The 18048-nt window shown below is 41.4% G+C and overlaps 1 protein-coding gene across 7 annotated transcripts in view; it reads left to right on the plus strand.

The window, feature by feature from the left end:
- The first annotated feature begins 5220 nt into the window (after positions 1 to 5220).
- The window catches only part of TNIK (TRAF2 and NCK interacting kinase), a 361554-nt gene continuing 348726 nt past the window's right edge, over positions 5221 to 18048 (plus strand). For 4 of the 7 annotated variants that reach the window (XM_010947772.3, XM_074367887.1, XM_074367886.1 and 1 more), the window contains exon 1: positions 5223 to 5668. In XM_010947772.3, coding sequence (XP_010946074.2) covers positions 5612 to 5668 — 57 coding nt within the window. In that variant the 5' untranslated portion in view covers positions 5223 to 5611. Of the gene's footprint in view, positions 5669 to 18048 lie in introns of all 7 variants that reach the window. The other 3 variants (XM_074367889.1, XM_074367884.1, XM_074367892.1) reach the window with 3 other exon arrangements.

The following is an 18048-nucleotide window of genomic DNA, read 5'->3' on the forward strand; positions in this document are numbered from 1 at the left end:
CACAACTAAAAGTAGCTTATACAAAGAGAGAAAAACTTATGTCCCATATAAAGAAGATATAGCTTACTCCTGGATTAATTTAGTGGCTCAATGATGTGATTAAGGATCCAATTGCTTTTCATCTTCTGCTTTCTTTCTCAAGCTCATCCAAACCTGGTAGGAAGGTGGCTGCTATAGGTCCATCTGTTACAACCACAGACAGCCCTGTCTGAAGTCAGTGTAGAAGTTATCCACTGCTGCACAACAAATCAAGTGGCTTATACCACCAATAACATTTATTATTTATCATGGTTTCTGTGGGCCAGGGATTTGGGAGTGGCTTGGTTCAGTGGACCTAGCTTAGGACAGCACATGAGGTAGCAGTTAGAGCCAGCAGAGCTTGCAGTCATCTGAATGCTTGACTGGAGTGGAGGATCAACTTCAAGGCAGCCTACTCACATGGCTGGCAAGATGCATGAATGTCTGCAGGACACAGTGGCTGGTTTCCCCTAGAGCAATGGTTCTCAACCAGGTTTCTTTCTTTCTAGGGGATATTTGGCAAGGTCTAGAGACATTTTCGCTTGTCCCAAATGGGAAGGTGTTATTGGCATCTGGTGGATAGGGACCAGGGATGCTTCTAAAGATCCAGCAGTACACAGGACAGCCCCCTACAGCATGAGTTCTCAGACCCAAAATGTCAATAGTGCTGAGGCTGAGAAACCCTGCCTGAGAGTAAGTGAACGCAGAAAACAAGGTAAAAGCTGAAATGCCTTTTATTATCCAATTTTGGAAGTCCTTTGTATTCTATGTTGGAGGGAACGACACAAGGGTGTAAATACCAGGTGAGGCTCACTGGCAGCCATCTTGGAGGATGGCTACCACAGGCAGGAAGCTTCTTCTGGCCATCTTCTCTTCTCTTCTCTTTCCTTTTCTTCCATTCCCTTCCCTCCCATTCCCTTCCCTTTGCTTCTCTTCTCTCCCCTTCTTTTTTCAGTTTTTGAAGAGGAAAACCATTCTTACAACTCCCACCAGGCTTTTCTTCAGTTAGTGTTGCATGATATGCCTATGACTGAATCAATCATTAGGAAAGAGGACAGAATTCCTGTGATGAGTTTCGACCAGCTAGCATTCATTATTTCTCTGGGGCTGAGGTGAGCCCATATTCTTGAAATACATGGAAGATAAATTTTCCAAATCAGAATTTTGTCAGCAAGGAAGAAAGAGAATGACTTTAAGTGGGTAAGAGTTTGCTACCTTTGCTTACATTGTCTTTTGTATTGCAGTTTTCTTTTTGATTCCATTTTCTCTTTGATGGAATATACTTTCCAATAATTTTTTACCAGATGATCAACCATTTAATCCTTCTTTATCTGAAAATGTCATTATTTTGTATTCTCTCTTAAATGATAATTTAGTTAGGTAGAGAATTCTAAGGTAAAAACAATTTCCATAGAATATTTTGTTCCATTATCTACTAGCATCAATTGTTGCTGATGTAGGTGGCCCAGTTAGAATAACCTTTGTGTCCTTGATGCTCTGAAATTGCTTCAGGATGTGTTCAAGTGTGGTAATTTTTACTTATACACTAAATGAGAGCTTTTAACCTAAAGATATTGGAACATTTTCTATCATTTCTTTGAGTATTTCCTTTTATTCATTCTCTAGCCTCCTATTAGACAAATGTTGAAACTTCTGGATTTTTTCTCCATATTACTTACATGTTTGCTTATTGCTTTCTCCTTTCTCCTGTAATCTGGGAGAAAGCTGGGCCCAAACTTCTAGTTTACTAATTCAGTTTGGCCTGAGTCACTGTAGCATGGTGATTAAGAGCCTGAATTCAAATTTTGGTTCAGCCATTTATTACTGTGTTTTCTTGAGTAAGTTAACTAACCTTTCTATTTTTCAGTTTACTCATCTGTAAAATGAATGTTAACAATATTGAGTATTTTGTAAGATTATAAAGATTAAATGTGTTAATATGTGAATGCTTTAAGAGTATCTGCAGAATACTATTAGTTATTATTGTTCAACTCACTAAAAAATTTTCCATAAACATATTCTTAATTTGTCCTCTAACTGGTTCGTTTTCATAATAAGCTAATTGTTTTATGAATGTAAGGTCCTGTATTATATCTCTCTGAGGGTAAAAAATATACATTATTAAACTTCTTTTTGCTCTATTAAAACTAGCTTGGAGCTTTTGATTCATTTATTGATTGAAATTAGTGCCTCTCCTTCAAATAATAGACTTCCATGAATGATTGGTGATTTGTCTGCTCATCTTAGTGTCTGGAAATCTCACTTGCCTATCTGTGCTATCTAATTCTGAGTGGTTGTTTTGCTGACTGTAGTGGGAAGGAGGGCAGGACAGGATATGCTGCAGGGCAGGGGATGCAAGTAGTTTACCTTCTGCATGTGTGTGTGGCCCCATTTCTCTTGGCAATTAGTGGGCAGCCCCTTGGGGTGCTACCCTATTTCCCATCTAGATTTAACAATTCCAAACACTTAACAATATTTGCTTAAGCACTTTTTTAAAGAAAGAAATTAGATATCATTGTTGAAGCCTCCTTTTTGCTTTCTTTTATTCTCTCCTCACTATCCTGAAGTTGACCTGTATTCTTCCTGTCTGTGTCCATGCTTTTTATGGTTATCTACATATTGAGACAGACATAAACATCATATCATATTGTTTCGCAGGCTTTCAAACTGCACATAAATGATAACGATTCTTTCAATCCTTCAGATTACATCAAGAAGAAAATTTCACTTTGGTCAAGTTTTGAATATCTTTTCTGGCATTTGCTAATCTCTGGTTTAACAAAGTAAGAGCAGGCCTCAGGGTAGATAGTTAGCTGGAATTAAATAATATTGTTTTATTTTCCATTGTATTTATTTTAATGGTTCTCTTCTATTTTTTAGCAGATGTTGCTAGCTTTCTGTCCACAGTAGTGATTTATGTTTCCTCTTAAGTGAAATATAAGAAAAAGAGAAAAATGCTGATTTAAAGAAAAATGTTAAGTAAATAACAACTGCCCAGGAGGTATACTGGTATGGCAAAATTAGGAATTTGTATTGAAATGGCTGAAATTTGATACGCATTCGGTCTAAAAAATAAAGTTCAAATTCCTTAAGGGGGCATGTAAAACTCTACCTGATCTGACCTCTGCTTTCCTCCTCAGCCCAGGCATCACAATTACTTCACCTCTAGCACAGACTGCCTGGAGTTTCCTCCTTCCCTTTCCAGCTGGAGGTTCCTTGGCTATTGTAATCTCTCCTTTTATGGTATTTCCTGCATTCAGCATCCCTGCCTCCACCTGACTCTCATCATCCTCTCAGGCTCCTAGACAGCCCTCCCCCACTTAGTATATACCCCACTGTACTGAACATATAGGTTTCTAATCTGATTCTAAACTGAAGGTAGAATTTAGTGCCAGTATCATGACATGCTCATGGCCTGAACAGCTGACTAATGCTGAAAGAAATGACCCATTTGTGATGTTTCAAATAAAATTTGGGGTATAAAATGAAGGTTCCCCTTGAAAAAATGTTTACCTCATTTTTCATATGTTCAGAGTTTTAAAAATAGTTCTGTTCATAGATCTCAATACCTGATCTTAATTATTTTCTTTCAACACTGAGACAATACACGAACTTGTCATCTAGATTAAGGGTAAAAGACACAGAAGGGAAAAATAAGGACGATGGTGGGAAGTGGTAGATTTTTACATCATTTCGACATAACTTGGTGGCTTACGGCAGATAACTTACTACCTCGAGCTGGATGATTTTATTAGAAAATGAGAAATCAAATCGAATGTTTTGAATATGACACATTTAAACGTTTGACGTTTTAATGGCCAAAGCTCCTAAACTGTTGTGGCTACACAGATGTGGAACAAGTTTCATGATGCACAATGCAAATAAATAAATGCAGTATTATTAACAAAAACAGCACAATGCTAACCGAATGCCGTTTGAAAGTCTTCTAAGGTCTGCAATCCTGATGAACTAACTGCATTAGTTTTCATTCATTCATTCAAAAGCCTTATTCTGAAGCTGATATTCGCTCTACACGATTAAATAAAACCTCAGGGCACTTGGCCAGAAGAAAATTCCCTTCTTAACAGAGGTGCAGATAAAGCTACTGCTGTATTTGGAGAAAAGTTCAATTTTAGCGTTTCATCCCATGTATTTCGCCTGGCCAAGGCCGGAGAGGAAGGGCTGTGAGAGGGGGTTGGGGGAAGTGACTTCACACTGCTGATTACAGAATGTCATGTTTACCACAGTAATCGTTCAGCCTTTAAATGAGAAAGCGGGTGGAGTGCAATCGCTCTCACTCCGTACATCTTCTGTGTTACATCTTATCCTTCAGCCAAACTTTCTGTATTAATCTGGGTGGGTCAGCCGCCGAAACGCTGCCTGAAAGGGAAACGGAGGGTCCTGAGGCGGCGTGCGCTGCCTCACCCAGTGTTGCCTTTGGAGTTACCTGAAGCAGTCAAGCCACTGCACCCGCAGAACAATTCTCGTTTCAATTCGTTTCCGTGGGGGAATTGCGGCACGGGCAGGTCCTGGGTGTGGCGAGGCCAGAGGGAGCTCAGCTCTCCCAGCTTTCCCGCTTCTGGCGGATCTTCCCAGCCCCGAGGCGGCGAGTGACTGGCCCTGGAGAACTGCCATCCTGGATCCCGGGGGCTGCAGTTGCAATTTGCTGAAACGCGGGGCTGCGTGCCCCGCTCGAGTGCGCGTCTCCCCCATTCGTTCCGCGGCTGGAGGCGGATCCCCTTCCTTGCACACAAGTCCTTATATGCACCGGTTGCACCAGCCCGCGTTACTCCAGCCCCACAAATAATTAATGGGGGAGGAGGGCGTCACTCTTTTTTTTTCCCCCTTCAGGATTTTTTTTTTCAGCGCTAGGGCATTTGAACTCTGCCGAGAACCCCTCAAAATGCGACTGAAGGGCCATTTTGCTGCAGCATACGAATTGGACACACAAAAATAAAGCCCCCTTGTCCCTACGATAAGCATAGCACGGTTCGGGAACAGCTCTTCAGATCCAGCCCGATTAACCCGCAAAAGCCTGGGCTGAAAGAGTGCGCGCCCCTCCCCCATCCACGTTGGTGCAGAGGGACCGGGTCAGGAAGCGCGGCCTCTCCCCAGTCGGAGACCACGCCTCCTCCGCCTTCCCCCATCCCCCCCAACCCCTTTACTCCTCCCAGGAAGCGGTGATAGACAGTTCTGTGTGGTTCTCCACCCCCACCCCCCCAGCTGAGTGGAGGAGTTGATGTGTCTCATTATAACAGCCAATGCAGCCGCCATCCACGCACAAGCAAAGAAGCATGTCCCATTTAAATACACCCACGCAGCCCCAGCGCCCTTAGCCGATCAGGGCGCGCAGCCCACACGCATCGCGGCTCTGGGCTTGGAAATCCGCGCAGGTTGGGCTCCCGGACCCGGCGGACCGGCAAGCGGAGGCTCGCGATCAGGCGCTGTGGGGCCGGAGTGGGCGGGGGAGGCTGGGCCCCGGGCCTCTGGCGCGACACCCGCATGAGGACGCGAGTGAAATAGACCAAGGTGGAATTTCCAAGGGAGAAGCTTCGGGGTGGTTTTGGTCCATTTCTCCCGCGAAGAAGTCGACATGGCGAGCGACTCCCCGGCTCGCAGCCTGGATGAAATCGATCTCTCGGCTCTGAGGGTGAGCAGAACACGTTTTCTGATTTCTTTCCAGTGTTTTGGGTCAGGGTGAATGGGCTTGGTGCGTGGATTGGGGCTGGGGCTGATGGACAGAGGCGGGCGAATGCGACGAGAGGGAACCTGGATTCTCATTTTGATTCAGGGGCTGCTGAGGTGCTCTTGGCTAACCCCCAAGGCAAGGGCTGTGCGGTACGTGTCCTCCTTTGGTGGTGACCAAGGCTCCCCCGAGAGCGCGTGGAGCTTATGCCGGTTTCTTCTTAGACCAGTGTAAGAGCATTAAAATGAAAAGCCTGTGTGTGTGTGTGTGTGTGTGTGTGTGTGTGTGTGTGTGTGTGTGTGTGTGTGTGTGTGTGTGTGTGTGTGTGTGTGTGTGTGTGTGTGTGTGTGTGTGTGTGTGTGTCTGTGTGTGTGTGTGTCTGTGTGTGTGTGTCTGTGTCTGTGTGTGTCTGTGTGTGTGTGTGTACAAACCCCGGGCAGTCGACTCGTGCCGAGGCTCGAAACCCCACCGTCCCTTTCTGCTAGAATAACAACAGGGTGAATAAAGGCACTGGCTTCTCACGTTTTTCAGCTACCTGTAAGATGGCATTGTGAGCCTGACTGTCCCCACGAAGCCGAACCTGCCGCTCCGAGGGGGCAGCTATGGCTATGCTGGTCTTTTTATGGCAGCTGCCTCCCCTTCCCCCTTTTCTGCCGTCCGCACCCGGACTCTATCTCAGCTCTCTCGTAAATGCCGGTCTGCCACTCACCTTTATTTATGGTTTTAACTCAGCCTTGTCTATGCTATCTGACTTTGTGGCTGTGACATTTCAGTTTTATGGCTGAACTTAAGCAGGTGAAAGGGATGTGTTCCCTGCTTTTCCCCAATCAGACCGGAACTCCCGGGAGTGTGTGTGTGTGTTTGTGTGTGTGTGCGCGCGCGCGCGCGTGTTTTCTCTGTCTCTAGGGCTAGTCCTTTGTAAAGCACCTACCTCCCCCAGCCCCCTTGGTTTGCATTTACCCTCACTTGAATTGCCTCAGACGCCGATTCATTGCATTGACTAAGACATCACTGTTATAGAATCCATTTTGCTGTTGTTTTGAGATCGGAACACCAGGAATCCTAGTGCATACTCGACGCCTCCCCACCCCCAACCCCCAAGTCCTAACACACTCCTTCAGGGAAAGGGGCAGAGCTTTCTTGCCATATTAATTAGATGCTGCCTGCCAGGAAGTGGGTGAAGGGTGTGGGTGGCAGCAGCAGCGGGGGTCTGGGAACGATCGGCCATCAATTTAAGCACGGCTTCTTCCTATCCTGAACCAAAAATAAAATAATTTTAAAAAGCGACTTGTATATACTTGAGGCAAGGAGGGTCAGTGAGATCGAATTGATGGTGGCTCTCAACACAGAGGCACGCAGGATGGGTGAAGCTTGGAAGTTCACACGCCCTCCTGAGGAATACATTGTTAGACTGATGCTAAATCTTGGGGTTATATACTTGAATATTCAGTGCTTCTCTTGACGTTGCCTCCTTCTTTACGGTTATTTTAAAGAACTACCTTTATGGTCAAAGTGGTACTTTTTCATCCTCTCCCCACCTACTCCCTCCCTTTTAAACTCCCCCTCTCCTTCTTAATCCTTCCATCTCAGAGGTGAGGTTTCTGCGAGGCGGTCAAGAGGCTGAGAAGGAACAGAGATGCCATTTAAATTGGCTTTTTTGATAGTTGGGTAGCAAAAGCTCATTCATACGTTATTACAGTAAGCTGTCTATTTCCCTGGCGCCGAAATGCTACATTCAGATTCCAGTGCCTCCTGGGCACTTGGGGGTGGGGATTGGTAACAGGGGTTGCTTTGGCCAAGTCTGTGGCTTCCTGCTTTACAGACTGTATGTGTTCATTTGCCCTACTTTCTGTGCTGGGAGTTGCTGCCAGCGGGTTAATCAGGTGGATGGATGGCCCAGACTTCAGGATCGCGGAAAGTGGCAAAGCAGGGGAGTGGGGTAGGGGGAAGGGAATCTGAACAATGGGGCAAGGCTTGCGATTTCCTTGAGCCGGAATCTCAACATCCCTTCTCTAATGGAAATCGCTGTGATGTGATTTTAAGTTGGGCTTGGTCAGAGGTGTCCCTTCTGGGCTTTTTCCCAGGGAAGATTTCTGAGATACTGAGCCCAGAGCTTGCATACTTGTGAGCAACCACAAGGGCTTACCAGCCGACCTGGCGTGCGATTCACACATGGGAGACCTGTGCTCCTGAGATCAGTATTTTGAAAAGATGTCTTTGCACAATTCACTGAAATTGCTCTTTGTGGCCTGGGCTTAGTGCTTTGCTTCTGTATTTCTGCCTGCAGGAGGTGTGGAAAGAGAGAGGGCTACAGCTTCCAGCCAGCCCTAGAGATGGGGAACTGCTGGCTGGGTGATTTAAATGCAGATGTGGGGACAATTGCATCCCAGAGGGCTGGGGCTGCGACCAGTCTTGTGGTGGGTGAGGTGTGAAGGCTGGCAGTTGAGTCCAAAGGCCACAGAGGTAATCTCCACAAATCAGAGGGCAGATCAACCTCTCTCTGTTTTCCCAGATTAGTAGAGATGGGCTCTTGTAGATGAGAGGTCTCATTTGTTCCTAAACCTTCAGGAAAGCCTGCCTGCTGAGAACCTCCTGGGGAATGCCTGACCCCTGAAATGCAGCCAAGGTCAGTGGCATCTAGGAGAATTTGCTGCAGTCCTACCAGTCCCTTGCTGTTTTGGTGGCTCTTTAATATACACAATCAATGCTCTTTTTGTAAACTCTGCTCTCAATGCATTAAAAGCAGATCCTGTCTGGAGGGGCCTTTATCCTTCTCACTCTGGGGGCTTATTGTTCTCAGCCAGTGATCCCAGACTGGACCCAGTCTAAATTTTCCCCAAATAGCAACAATGCATAGTTTAAACCAGAGCAACCAGTGACAGCCCTGATCATTTAAATTATGCAAGATTTGGATGGTTTTAAAAAGTAAGAAAAGAGGTGATGTTTAGAAAAGTGGTGATCTGAATCCAGTTTTATTAATCCTTATTTTTAGAGCTCCAGAGATAAACTAGTCTTGAGGGAGTGGAATGATTTCATAGTTTTAGAGCTGGAAGAGAATTATGGAACACTTAGCCAAATCCTTTCATTTAGTATATGGGAAGCTGAAGCCCAGAGAGGTGAGGTCTATTGCTCAAGGTCACACAGCCCCCTCCCCTGTTGGAGGTGGAGTGGGTTGGGGAGGGGAGAAGGGTGATTTGGGGTGAGAATCTAGGTTTCCTGACTCCTCATTCAGTGCTCTTTTCTCTGAGTCACAAATAATGTGACTCAGAGAAAAGAGCACATTATCAGAAATCAATAGTACATTTTCTGCCTGAGCACAAAAAAATGGCAGAGGAATTACTTCACCAGGTTTGTAGAATTTTATTTATCGAAAATAGAGAAACTGCTTTGTACATAAAACCATGGAGCTTCAAGGTAACTTTTTGGAATTCATCTTGTCCAACCCCCTTCAGTTCCTCCTCTGCAGGCAAATGACTATCGGAATCATCTAGGACAGATGGCTGTCCGGCATGGTAATCTCTCTCCACAAGCCTTTTCTATCTGAACATGTCCCAAGGGGTCAGTCTAGACATATACATTATTCAGATTTCTCTGCATGCAAGGTTTATAGAGTTCTATGTATGTTTTGTATAATCTATGTGGATACCTATATATAATATTATGGATATAAACTATCTATGCGGGTGTATGAAATGCGTATATATATATACAGAGGCTACAGAAAACAATTCTACTCATTCAAACCCAGGGCCTGAGTCATTCTTCCTTCAAGACATCACAGAATTAAAAGAAATGAAATGTGCCACCAGTGTGCTTTATTGCATACCAGGTGAGATCAGCCCAGAAAGCTTTTTGGAGATTAGCATATATCTGAATCTGAACAGCTTGGCTGTCCTTAGCTTGGCCCACAGAGTAAGGACTTCAAGGCCAAGATTGGCCACTGCTGACTTCATCCTGTAAGTTTCTGCCAGGACTCACTCACTTTTCTATTTGAACAGAATTGGATGACCTCTGCTTGTCTTTCTCCCTTTACCCCTCACTCCCTTCTCTGCCTGGCTATTTCTTTCTCTATTGAAACCTAGATTTAATAATTGACCTCATCTGGAGGATTTGCATGCATTCTTCCAGCTACGTTTTTCATGCTTGTGTTATAAATGACGTGGGGTTTTCTTTCTACTTGCTCACTAAACTGTGGGCTCCTTGAGGCCAGAGGCTGGGTCTTGTTCATCTCTGAGTCCATAGTCCCCGTTGGTTGAATAAATGCATGAATGAGAGAATGAGTGAATGGTGTGGACTGAGCACTGGGTTCTATGTCCATGTCTTATTAGTTCTGTGACTTTGGATCCGTCATTTAACCATTATTAATTCAAAAATGGGAATGATCACAACTGCTTGCCTTCCTTATATACAGGTTTCAAAAAGCAATAAAGTATTTATGGCAGTGCTTTGAAAACCATAAAGCACTACACAAATATGCTATTCTGTGATTAAATAGAATTTTATGGGAAACTTGATTCTACCAGCATTTGACCCCAGTGATTGTACCTAGTAGGAAATGATCCTGAGAGGAAAAGAAAAACCATCAGAAGTCCTCTTTTTAATAGTACTTTTTCTTTTTTATGTGCCAGAGTGACGTTACATTGACCTCTGATGGAATATATCTGACCCTCTGATGTCCTGGGTTGACCTTTGCCCCAGTATAAGCATTCATTTCAGATGAGGTGAGCTCCGCCTAGAAGCTTTTTGGGGATTAGTTTATTTCTAGACCAGTATCAGGTACCAGCATTATTCATTAAAACCACTTTTCTTTTTAAACTTTTTTCTCCTCTTTATGGATTAACCATTATTCAAATAAAAGCGCATTTATTGTGCCTGTGCCTTTTCAAAGTTTGTGTGGGGGTGGGGTCGGGGAGGGAGTGGGCGCCTGAAATGATACACTAGTACTAGTCCAGTGTTTAAAACCTTCTGGTCAGAGGTCTCATGGGCTGAAAGAAATCTTGAAGCATTGTTAATTCATTACCCCAGAGTATTTAATTAAATCTGGTCTTAAATGAGAGTTTAGTAAAGTTGCATGAATTGGTAAGATAACAGTATCTTAAAATGATAACAGCATAGCAGTTTTAAAATTAGATACATTTGATGTTTTTTAGAGACATTAAACAGGTGTTTGCTTTGCCATGACATTGCCTCATAATAAACTAGGGTGTAGTGGTAGTTATCAGAACATCAGAGAAATATGCATAATCATTTTCAGTATTCATTATTAACTGGAGTAATCTTAGTACAAAAGCTCATATAAGTCATGGTTTGCTGTTTGCATAATTAGCTACTTAGGAGGTCATGGAATATTTTGTGGATGAAAGAATACCCAAGAATACTTTTCCTTCATGGAAATATCAAATTTTCCCCCCTTATCTGTAAGGTTCTTTGAAATCTCATAATTCTGAGTCTTGCCGGTTGGCCCTTTCTTCTTTCATGTCTTTACCCTGGAATTAATCTTCCAGGCCCTTCTTGTTCTATGCCATTCCTTTGTTCAGTGATAGTGGGTCTAAAGTCCACCCAGCTTTGAGCTACTGTGATTGGAGCATGGCAGCCATTCCCAGCTGAGTGTAATCAGTCTGAGTCTGTGTTTCTTATAGAAATTGGGAAAACTTGTATCTGAAAGATGCTTTCCTGTCAGATTGTTCTTCCATGTCTGTGGGGGAAGGAGCACTGTGAGAACAGGGCCTGAACTAGCAGTGTGCTGACAATTCCAAGAAAATCTAGGTGATATTTTTGAATGAAATGTTATTCTGCACATATAAATACAAGGTTCTTCGTGGAGAGAGAGGAAGGACTTAAAAAGAAAATGTTGGATGAATTCTGCTTGTAATTTCTTCCATTCTGGAGAAAGATGATTATCTTTCTACTTTTTTACATGCCCAGATTGCCTCCACTTGTCTCAAGGGGGTGCCTGGAAATTCTCAAAACACATTTATTTTACCCCAATCTTTAAAATCCTGGCCTTGATATCTATCGCATGGGTCCTCTTGTCTCCAGCTGTCCTGCTGCAGTTACTCTCCCCTGGGTGGCCCCTGTGACAAGACTTGTCTCCTAAGTCCCTACCACCAGCCTTCTTTTGACCAGTCTCCTGTATATACTGCAGCCACGTTAGTCTTCCTAAAGCACAGTTTCAATCTGGGTATTTTTATTCACGGCCTTCTCTGACTCCTCACAGTCTACAGACCAAAGACTGAACTCTTTATGTAAAGACCAGCTAAAATTCAGCTGGGCCCCACACCATGCCCTGCAGTTTTAATGACCATCCCTTCTTACCTGCCACAGGGAACATCTCCCTTCTCCCCATGGATGCTCTTTTAGGGGTGCCCTATCTTATTGTCTTTTTCTGTACCCTCTACTCCAACACTCAACATTCAAATGGCTCCTTGTCCACAAAATTTTTCTTGAATCTTTCAGCTAGAAATTATCCCTCTCATGTAAATCCTTTCCAAATTGACCTCATACCTTTTTTTAGAACACTCAGAACTTTCTTCCTTGAATTTTATCTACTACTATACAGCAAGCTTTCATGAAGGCAATGTATATTTTTGATTTTCTTAGGAATCCCACCAGGATGATCCCTGGGGCTTCAGGGCCCAGAAAATGTTGGTTGTGAATGGGAGCAAAGACTGCTGAATTGTTAAAAGTTTGTTTCATTTTTTTTAAAAAAGCCTTTTATTCTCATTATAAAAGAAACACATGATCATTACAGAAATTTGGGAAATGGAAAAAAGCAAAAAGAATTGCTTCTCTATTACTGATTCTCAATGATAACCACAGATACATTTTGGCATATGACTTAGTAGTTTTTTCTCTGCATAGCTAAACAGATAGCTTTTAAAAAATTAAGATTGCTGACTCGCTTTTCTGTACACCTGAAACTAACATTCTAAATCAACAGCACTTCAATAAAAAAATAAAATAAAATAAATTAAGATCATATTGGATATATTATCTGCAACCTGTTTTTTTAAACTTAACCTTTTTGCGTGCTATTCATGTTCTCCTATGGCATAATTTTTAAAAATTCTTTATCATGGGGAATTTAAAGCTTTTGTAAAAGTAGAAAGAATATTGGAATGCTGATACACTGCTGGTGGGAATGTAAAATGAGGCATTCCACTTTGGAAAACACGTTGGCAGTTCCTCAAAATGTTAAATAGAGAGTTACTATGTGACCCAGTAATTCCACCTCTAGGTGTATACAAAAGAGAATTGAAAACGTATATCCACACAAAAACTTGTATACAGATGTTTTTAGTAGCACAATTCATAATAACCAAAGAGTGGAAACAACTCAAATATCCATCAGTTGATGAATAAATAAGCAAAAAGTAGTATATCCGTAAGATGGCATATCATTTGGTAATAAAAAGAACTTTTGATGAACATTATGCAGCGAAAGAAGCCAGACACAAAAGGCCACATGTTAAATGATTCCATTTATATGAAATGTCCAGAATAGGCAAATCCATAGAGACAGAAAGTAGATTAGTGGTTGCTGGAGCTGGAGGAGGTGGGGGGGAGTAGGAAGTGACTGCTAATGTCCTAAAATTAGATAATGGTGATGGTAGCTCAACTCCATGCGTATACTACAAATCACTTGAACACTTCAAAAAAAGGGTGAATTTTATGGAATGTGAATTAAATCTAAATTAAACTATTATTTTAAAAAGCAGACAGTATAATGAGACCCCAACTTAACAATTACCCACTCATACCCAATCTTGCTTTATCTACACCCCCATCCATATCCTCCCCTACTTTATTTTGAAGCATCATATCCATTTACTTGTAAATATTTTAGTATGTATTTCTAAAGGGTAAACACTCCTAAAAATACATAACCATAATACTATTATCATGTCTAAAAATTAGTATGTAATTTTTAATTTCTTCAAATATCCAGTCAGTGTTCAAATTTCTAATCTTATGTTTTAAGGATTGCTTAGCATTTTATTGTGGGAATGTACCATAATATATTTAACCAATTCCTATTGGTGAAACTTTTTGTTATTTTCAACTTTTCAACTCTTGTATTTAGTGCTTTTATAATCAAACACCCTTATAGACAAATCTTTGTATATATCATTTTTATACATTAGTTGTTACAATTATTTATCCTTATATACAAGTTTTTGTATACATCTCTATTTCCTTAGAATAAATTTTTAGCAGTGCAATTTACAGTGAAAGTTAAAAGTGATCTGTAAGGCTCCCGACATTGTCAGATTACCTCCCAATTTCCTGTGAGGTAAGTGTGTATCATTTACGGATGAGCACACGAGGCTTAGAAAAATCAGTTCATTTACCAAAGGTCATAGAGCTACTAAATGGCCAAGCTTATGACTGACCTGTCCCAACACCAGTGCCCGTGGTAACTCACATGGTCAGTATTTGACTCATGGACCTTGTCGTGATATCAGAATTAGCTGACTGTTATCTCCCTGGGTTCACAGATTTCCCAGGTACCTTTTGTTTTGGACATAAGATCTCTTTGATGAGCATAGTTGTGTCTTAAGCATTATTTCCAAGGTATTTCTTCCTTGTGATTTTGTTTTTTAAATAACCAAGGTCAGCTTAGAATATGTGAATTGTTCTTTTTATTGTCTTTAAAAAAAACTATATAAAATATGAACCATTTTGGGATTAACCGTGATTTCCTTGTACATTGTGTATAAGGTATGTTTACATTTAATCTGCCATGCTCTTTGGAAACCATCCAACAAATGTGTTTGGAAGGTGCGTGGAATCAGGCTCAAAGGTTTCCATTTTTAAAGAATTGGAGGCCACTGAGTTTATGATTATCATAGAAGATAGCAAGATGAGCCAGAAGATGTGTTCGAACAGGGGCCATTCTCAAGCCTTTATCTGCCAGACAACCATTAAAATAAAAATCTGGAGTTACACTTTTTTTCAGATGGATATAGATATTTTAAGATTATGATAGAGAAAATGGAAGATGGAGCTGGCAACCAAAAGAGTAAAGAGCCCCGTGTTTTCAACCACACTCTACTTTCCACCTGGTTTATAAGTAAGAAACTATTAGAATCAACACAACTTTGTGGTTCTCAGTCTTGTGGAGGCCAGCTGCCTTGATTTACTAGATTTTATAACCTAACCCTCCATTTAAAATGCTTATAAATTATTTATGCCTAGGGTAAAAATCAGAGCTTCACATGGACATGGTTTCATCATTTCTACTTCTAGGTTTTTTTCTTTTTTTTTTAGCCGCTTGTAATCAAATTATAGCAGTGTGGTGGGTGGAATAGGTTGTAAGCAGTAATTGCAAACTGTATTTAAATAATAATATTTAGCCTTTATAGAGCACTTTATATCTTCAAAGTACTTGCAAACATTATCTAATTAAATACCCTCTCTGATTATAATCTGGATATAAATGCACTAAAATCCAGAGCAAGGTCATGAGAAAAGTATGCATTTGAAAGTTAATGCTAGCTGTGCTTTAAAAACCTATGCAGTAATTGAAGAGTTAGAGTTTGGGATTCCTTTGAATTGTTTTTGTGCATCCTTTTGTTTAGCCTGGTGGTGGGTTTAGATTATATCTGCACCTTGTCAATGTGTCTGCTTGGTTTCTGATCATTAAGGACTGAGTATTGATCATCTGGTCCTTACAGACACTAAAATATTAACAATATAAATAAGCTTTAAAATGGGCTTTCTTACTACATTTTGTGCCCTGGCCTCAGATGAAGCTCCCATTAGTAAGTGAAATGAAGTGGGGTAGTGCGAGGAAGAATGGCTATGCATTGTGGTTTAGTAATTTCCATCTGAGAAAAATACATTAAACTACGCAGTAGGATACATCATCAAGAAATGCACTGGTGAAATGAAGCATCTTTAGTTCCACTGTACTCACGACTTCTTTCTGTTTTGGACATGTGTCCGTGTATTGTACCCTTGCATCCATGTCCTGTGTTGGCAATGTCGAGAGTGTTTGGAGCAAGGATGAGTGTGGCTTACCCAGTAGGTAGAAGAGGATTCTACAGCTGGTAGATTTTCAGCAAATGTTATCCTATGCCTTGTGAGGTTCTAAGAGCTGGCTGATAGGCTAACTGCCTAAACCGTGGTTCTCAAAGTGAGATCCTCATTTCAGCAGTTTCAAAATCATCTCTTTGGTTCTGCCTCTCTGACCTACTGAATCAGAAACTCTGGGAATGGGACCCAGCAATTTGTGCTTTAAGAAGCCCTCCAGGTAATTAGATGCACGTTAGAGTTTTAGAAACGCTAGCCAAAATGTTTAAAAAGACAGTCTTCTTTTTGTTTCTTTCATATTGATTTCACTCATTCATTTAACAAATACTGATTGAGTATCTGCTGTGTACCTGGCATTGTTCTAGATGTAGCGGGGTTGTTAATGGAGACACACACATGAATACAGGTGAATCATGGAAGTATATGTGAAAGAAATCATAAAAATACAGGTTGCTTTGGAAAAACAGACTATATCCACAGAAATCTGAGTATGCCTAAAAATGATGCAGAGTAGGAAATAGTGATTTATATAAGATAACTAACTTTTTCTTAAGGCATATGGCTTCAGATTGTGGAAGGGACATACTTTTTGGAATATGGACTTAAGATTCACACTAATATCATATGCATGTGAATTATTTCTAAGAAAGGGGGATACTTGAAATGGTATCAAGCATCAGCTACTACCATTTCAACTGATTATCCTGGACTGTTCTTTGCACTGAGATTTTTTTTTTTTTATTAGCACATTTATTCAAGGGGCAGGAAAAGCCCTACCCCTCTGATCAAGAAGATGCATCCTTCTGGTATTAATTTCTTGCTTTTCCCTATGGACCTGTGGGGATTCAGTTTAAAGCCTCAGAAAGTGCTGACATTTGCCTGGAAGCTGAAAAAAAATATATATATTCACATTCACACACCCTTTCAGCCCTTCTTTAGTTTGCAGCTTGAAATCTTTGGGTTGTTTATTTTTTGAGACTTGGAAAATGGAATGGAGGTTTGGAATCTAGACAGCAGGTTAGAGGATTTCCTTCTGAGAAATACCACAGACTTTCCTTGTCACAACAATCCATAAACATCTCTTACCTAGCCACAAAGATGTCCTATGTTGTTATTTAATCTACAGTTCTTAGATAAACACACTGCTTATATTGCATGTCTTTTTATTTTTGGGGAAGGTTGATGACAATTATGATCATTAAGGGAACTTTGTGCACAACTTGATAATGACCATATATCAAAATTTTACTCACTTTTGGGGAAGATGCTTTCAAAAAATTGAATTCAAAGACCCTTCTTGGAAGACCTATGTTAAAGGAAAGAGATGATTAGGAAGTAATCATTAGACTGGATATAAAAAATACCTGGTTAAAGATGATTAGGTTTTTTTGCAATATTGACAATTGGGGGGGCATATCCAACTTTCTCAGAAGGGGTCTTAAATCATTTAAATCAGAGATGTGAATTACTCTTTAGATGGGGAAGTGAATTAATTGCATTATTAAGAGGTTCTATCTGTGACCAAGATTGGGACAGTTTTCTTTCTAGTACTGGTGGTATCTTAGGCTCTGAGGAAACTATGAATTTGAAATGGCTTCTTTGCAGCTGTTTGCATGGTTGAAAGGGTCCTTTGAGTTCAGGAGTGCTGTGGTTTACCATTTCAACTCCTTAGGGTTCGTAAGGTCAAAGCCAAGTGTCTGCTGTTCCTAAAAGGCCACGCACCCTTCTTCTGTTTTCTTCGAGGTGGTAGCTCTAGCACCAGTCAGGTAGAACATGGTTTTCTTTCCATACAAACAAATAAATAAAAGCACGGCTGCGCTCTCCTGCAGCTTCACACCCAGATGCTGCTCTGGGAAGGAACAGCGCACACGCTCTTTGGTCTGAACAATGTGTATGTTCTCTCTGTGAGTATTTTAAAGATGTAACATGTGCTGGTATTGTAGTCATCATTTCTGGAATATAAACAGCTTTTATTTTTGGAGAAGAACAGATGTAAAAGTGTGAAATACAAAAGTCTACACATCTTGGCAGGGGGAAGGGGAGGAGGAACAAGGTTTCTTTCAAATCATGGGAACCCAATCTTAGTTACTCCTTTGTTTTCCTTGAGTGACTGAAAATTAGCAGGGGAAATCTCCTGGAACCTGACCAGCTGGGTACCAAAACCTCCACTTAGCTGATTGCACCAGAAAGAGTGCGAGTGGGTCATTAGCATAGGTCCTTGGAGGTCTTCATCTCTAGGAGCAAAAAGCGCCCCTCCTAAGAAGGAAGGCTGTTGGTGGAGATAAATACATATGATACGTTCAGTGAAA

This window comes from Camelus bactrianus, chromosome 1 (genome assembly GCF_048773025.1).
Source record: "Camelus bactrianus isolate YW-2024 breed Bactrian camel chromosome 1, ASM4877302v1, whole genome shotgun sequence".
Lineage (NCBI taxonomy): Eukaryota > Metazoa > Chordata > Mammalia > Artiodactyla > Camelidae > Camelus > Camelus bactrianus.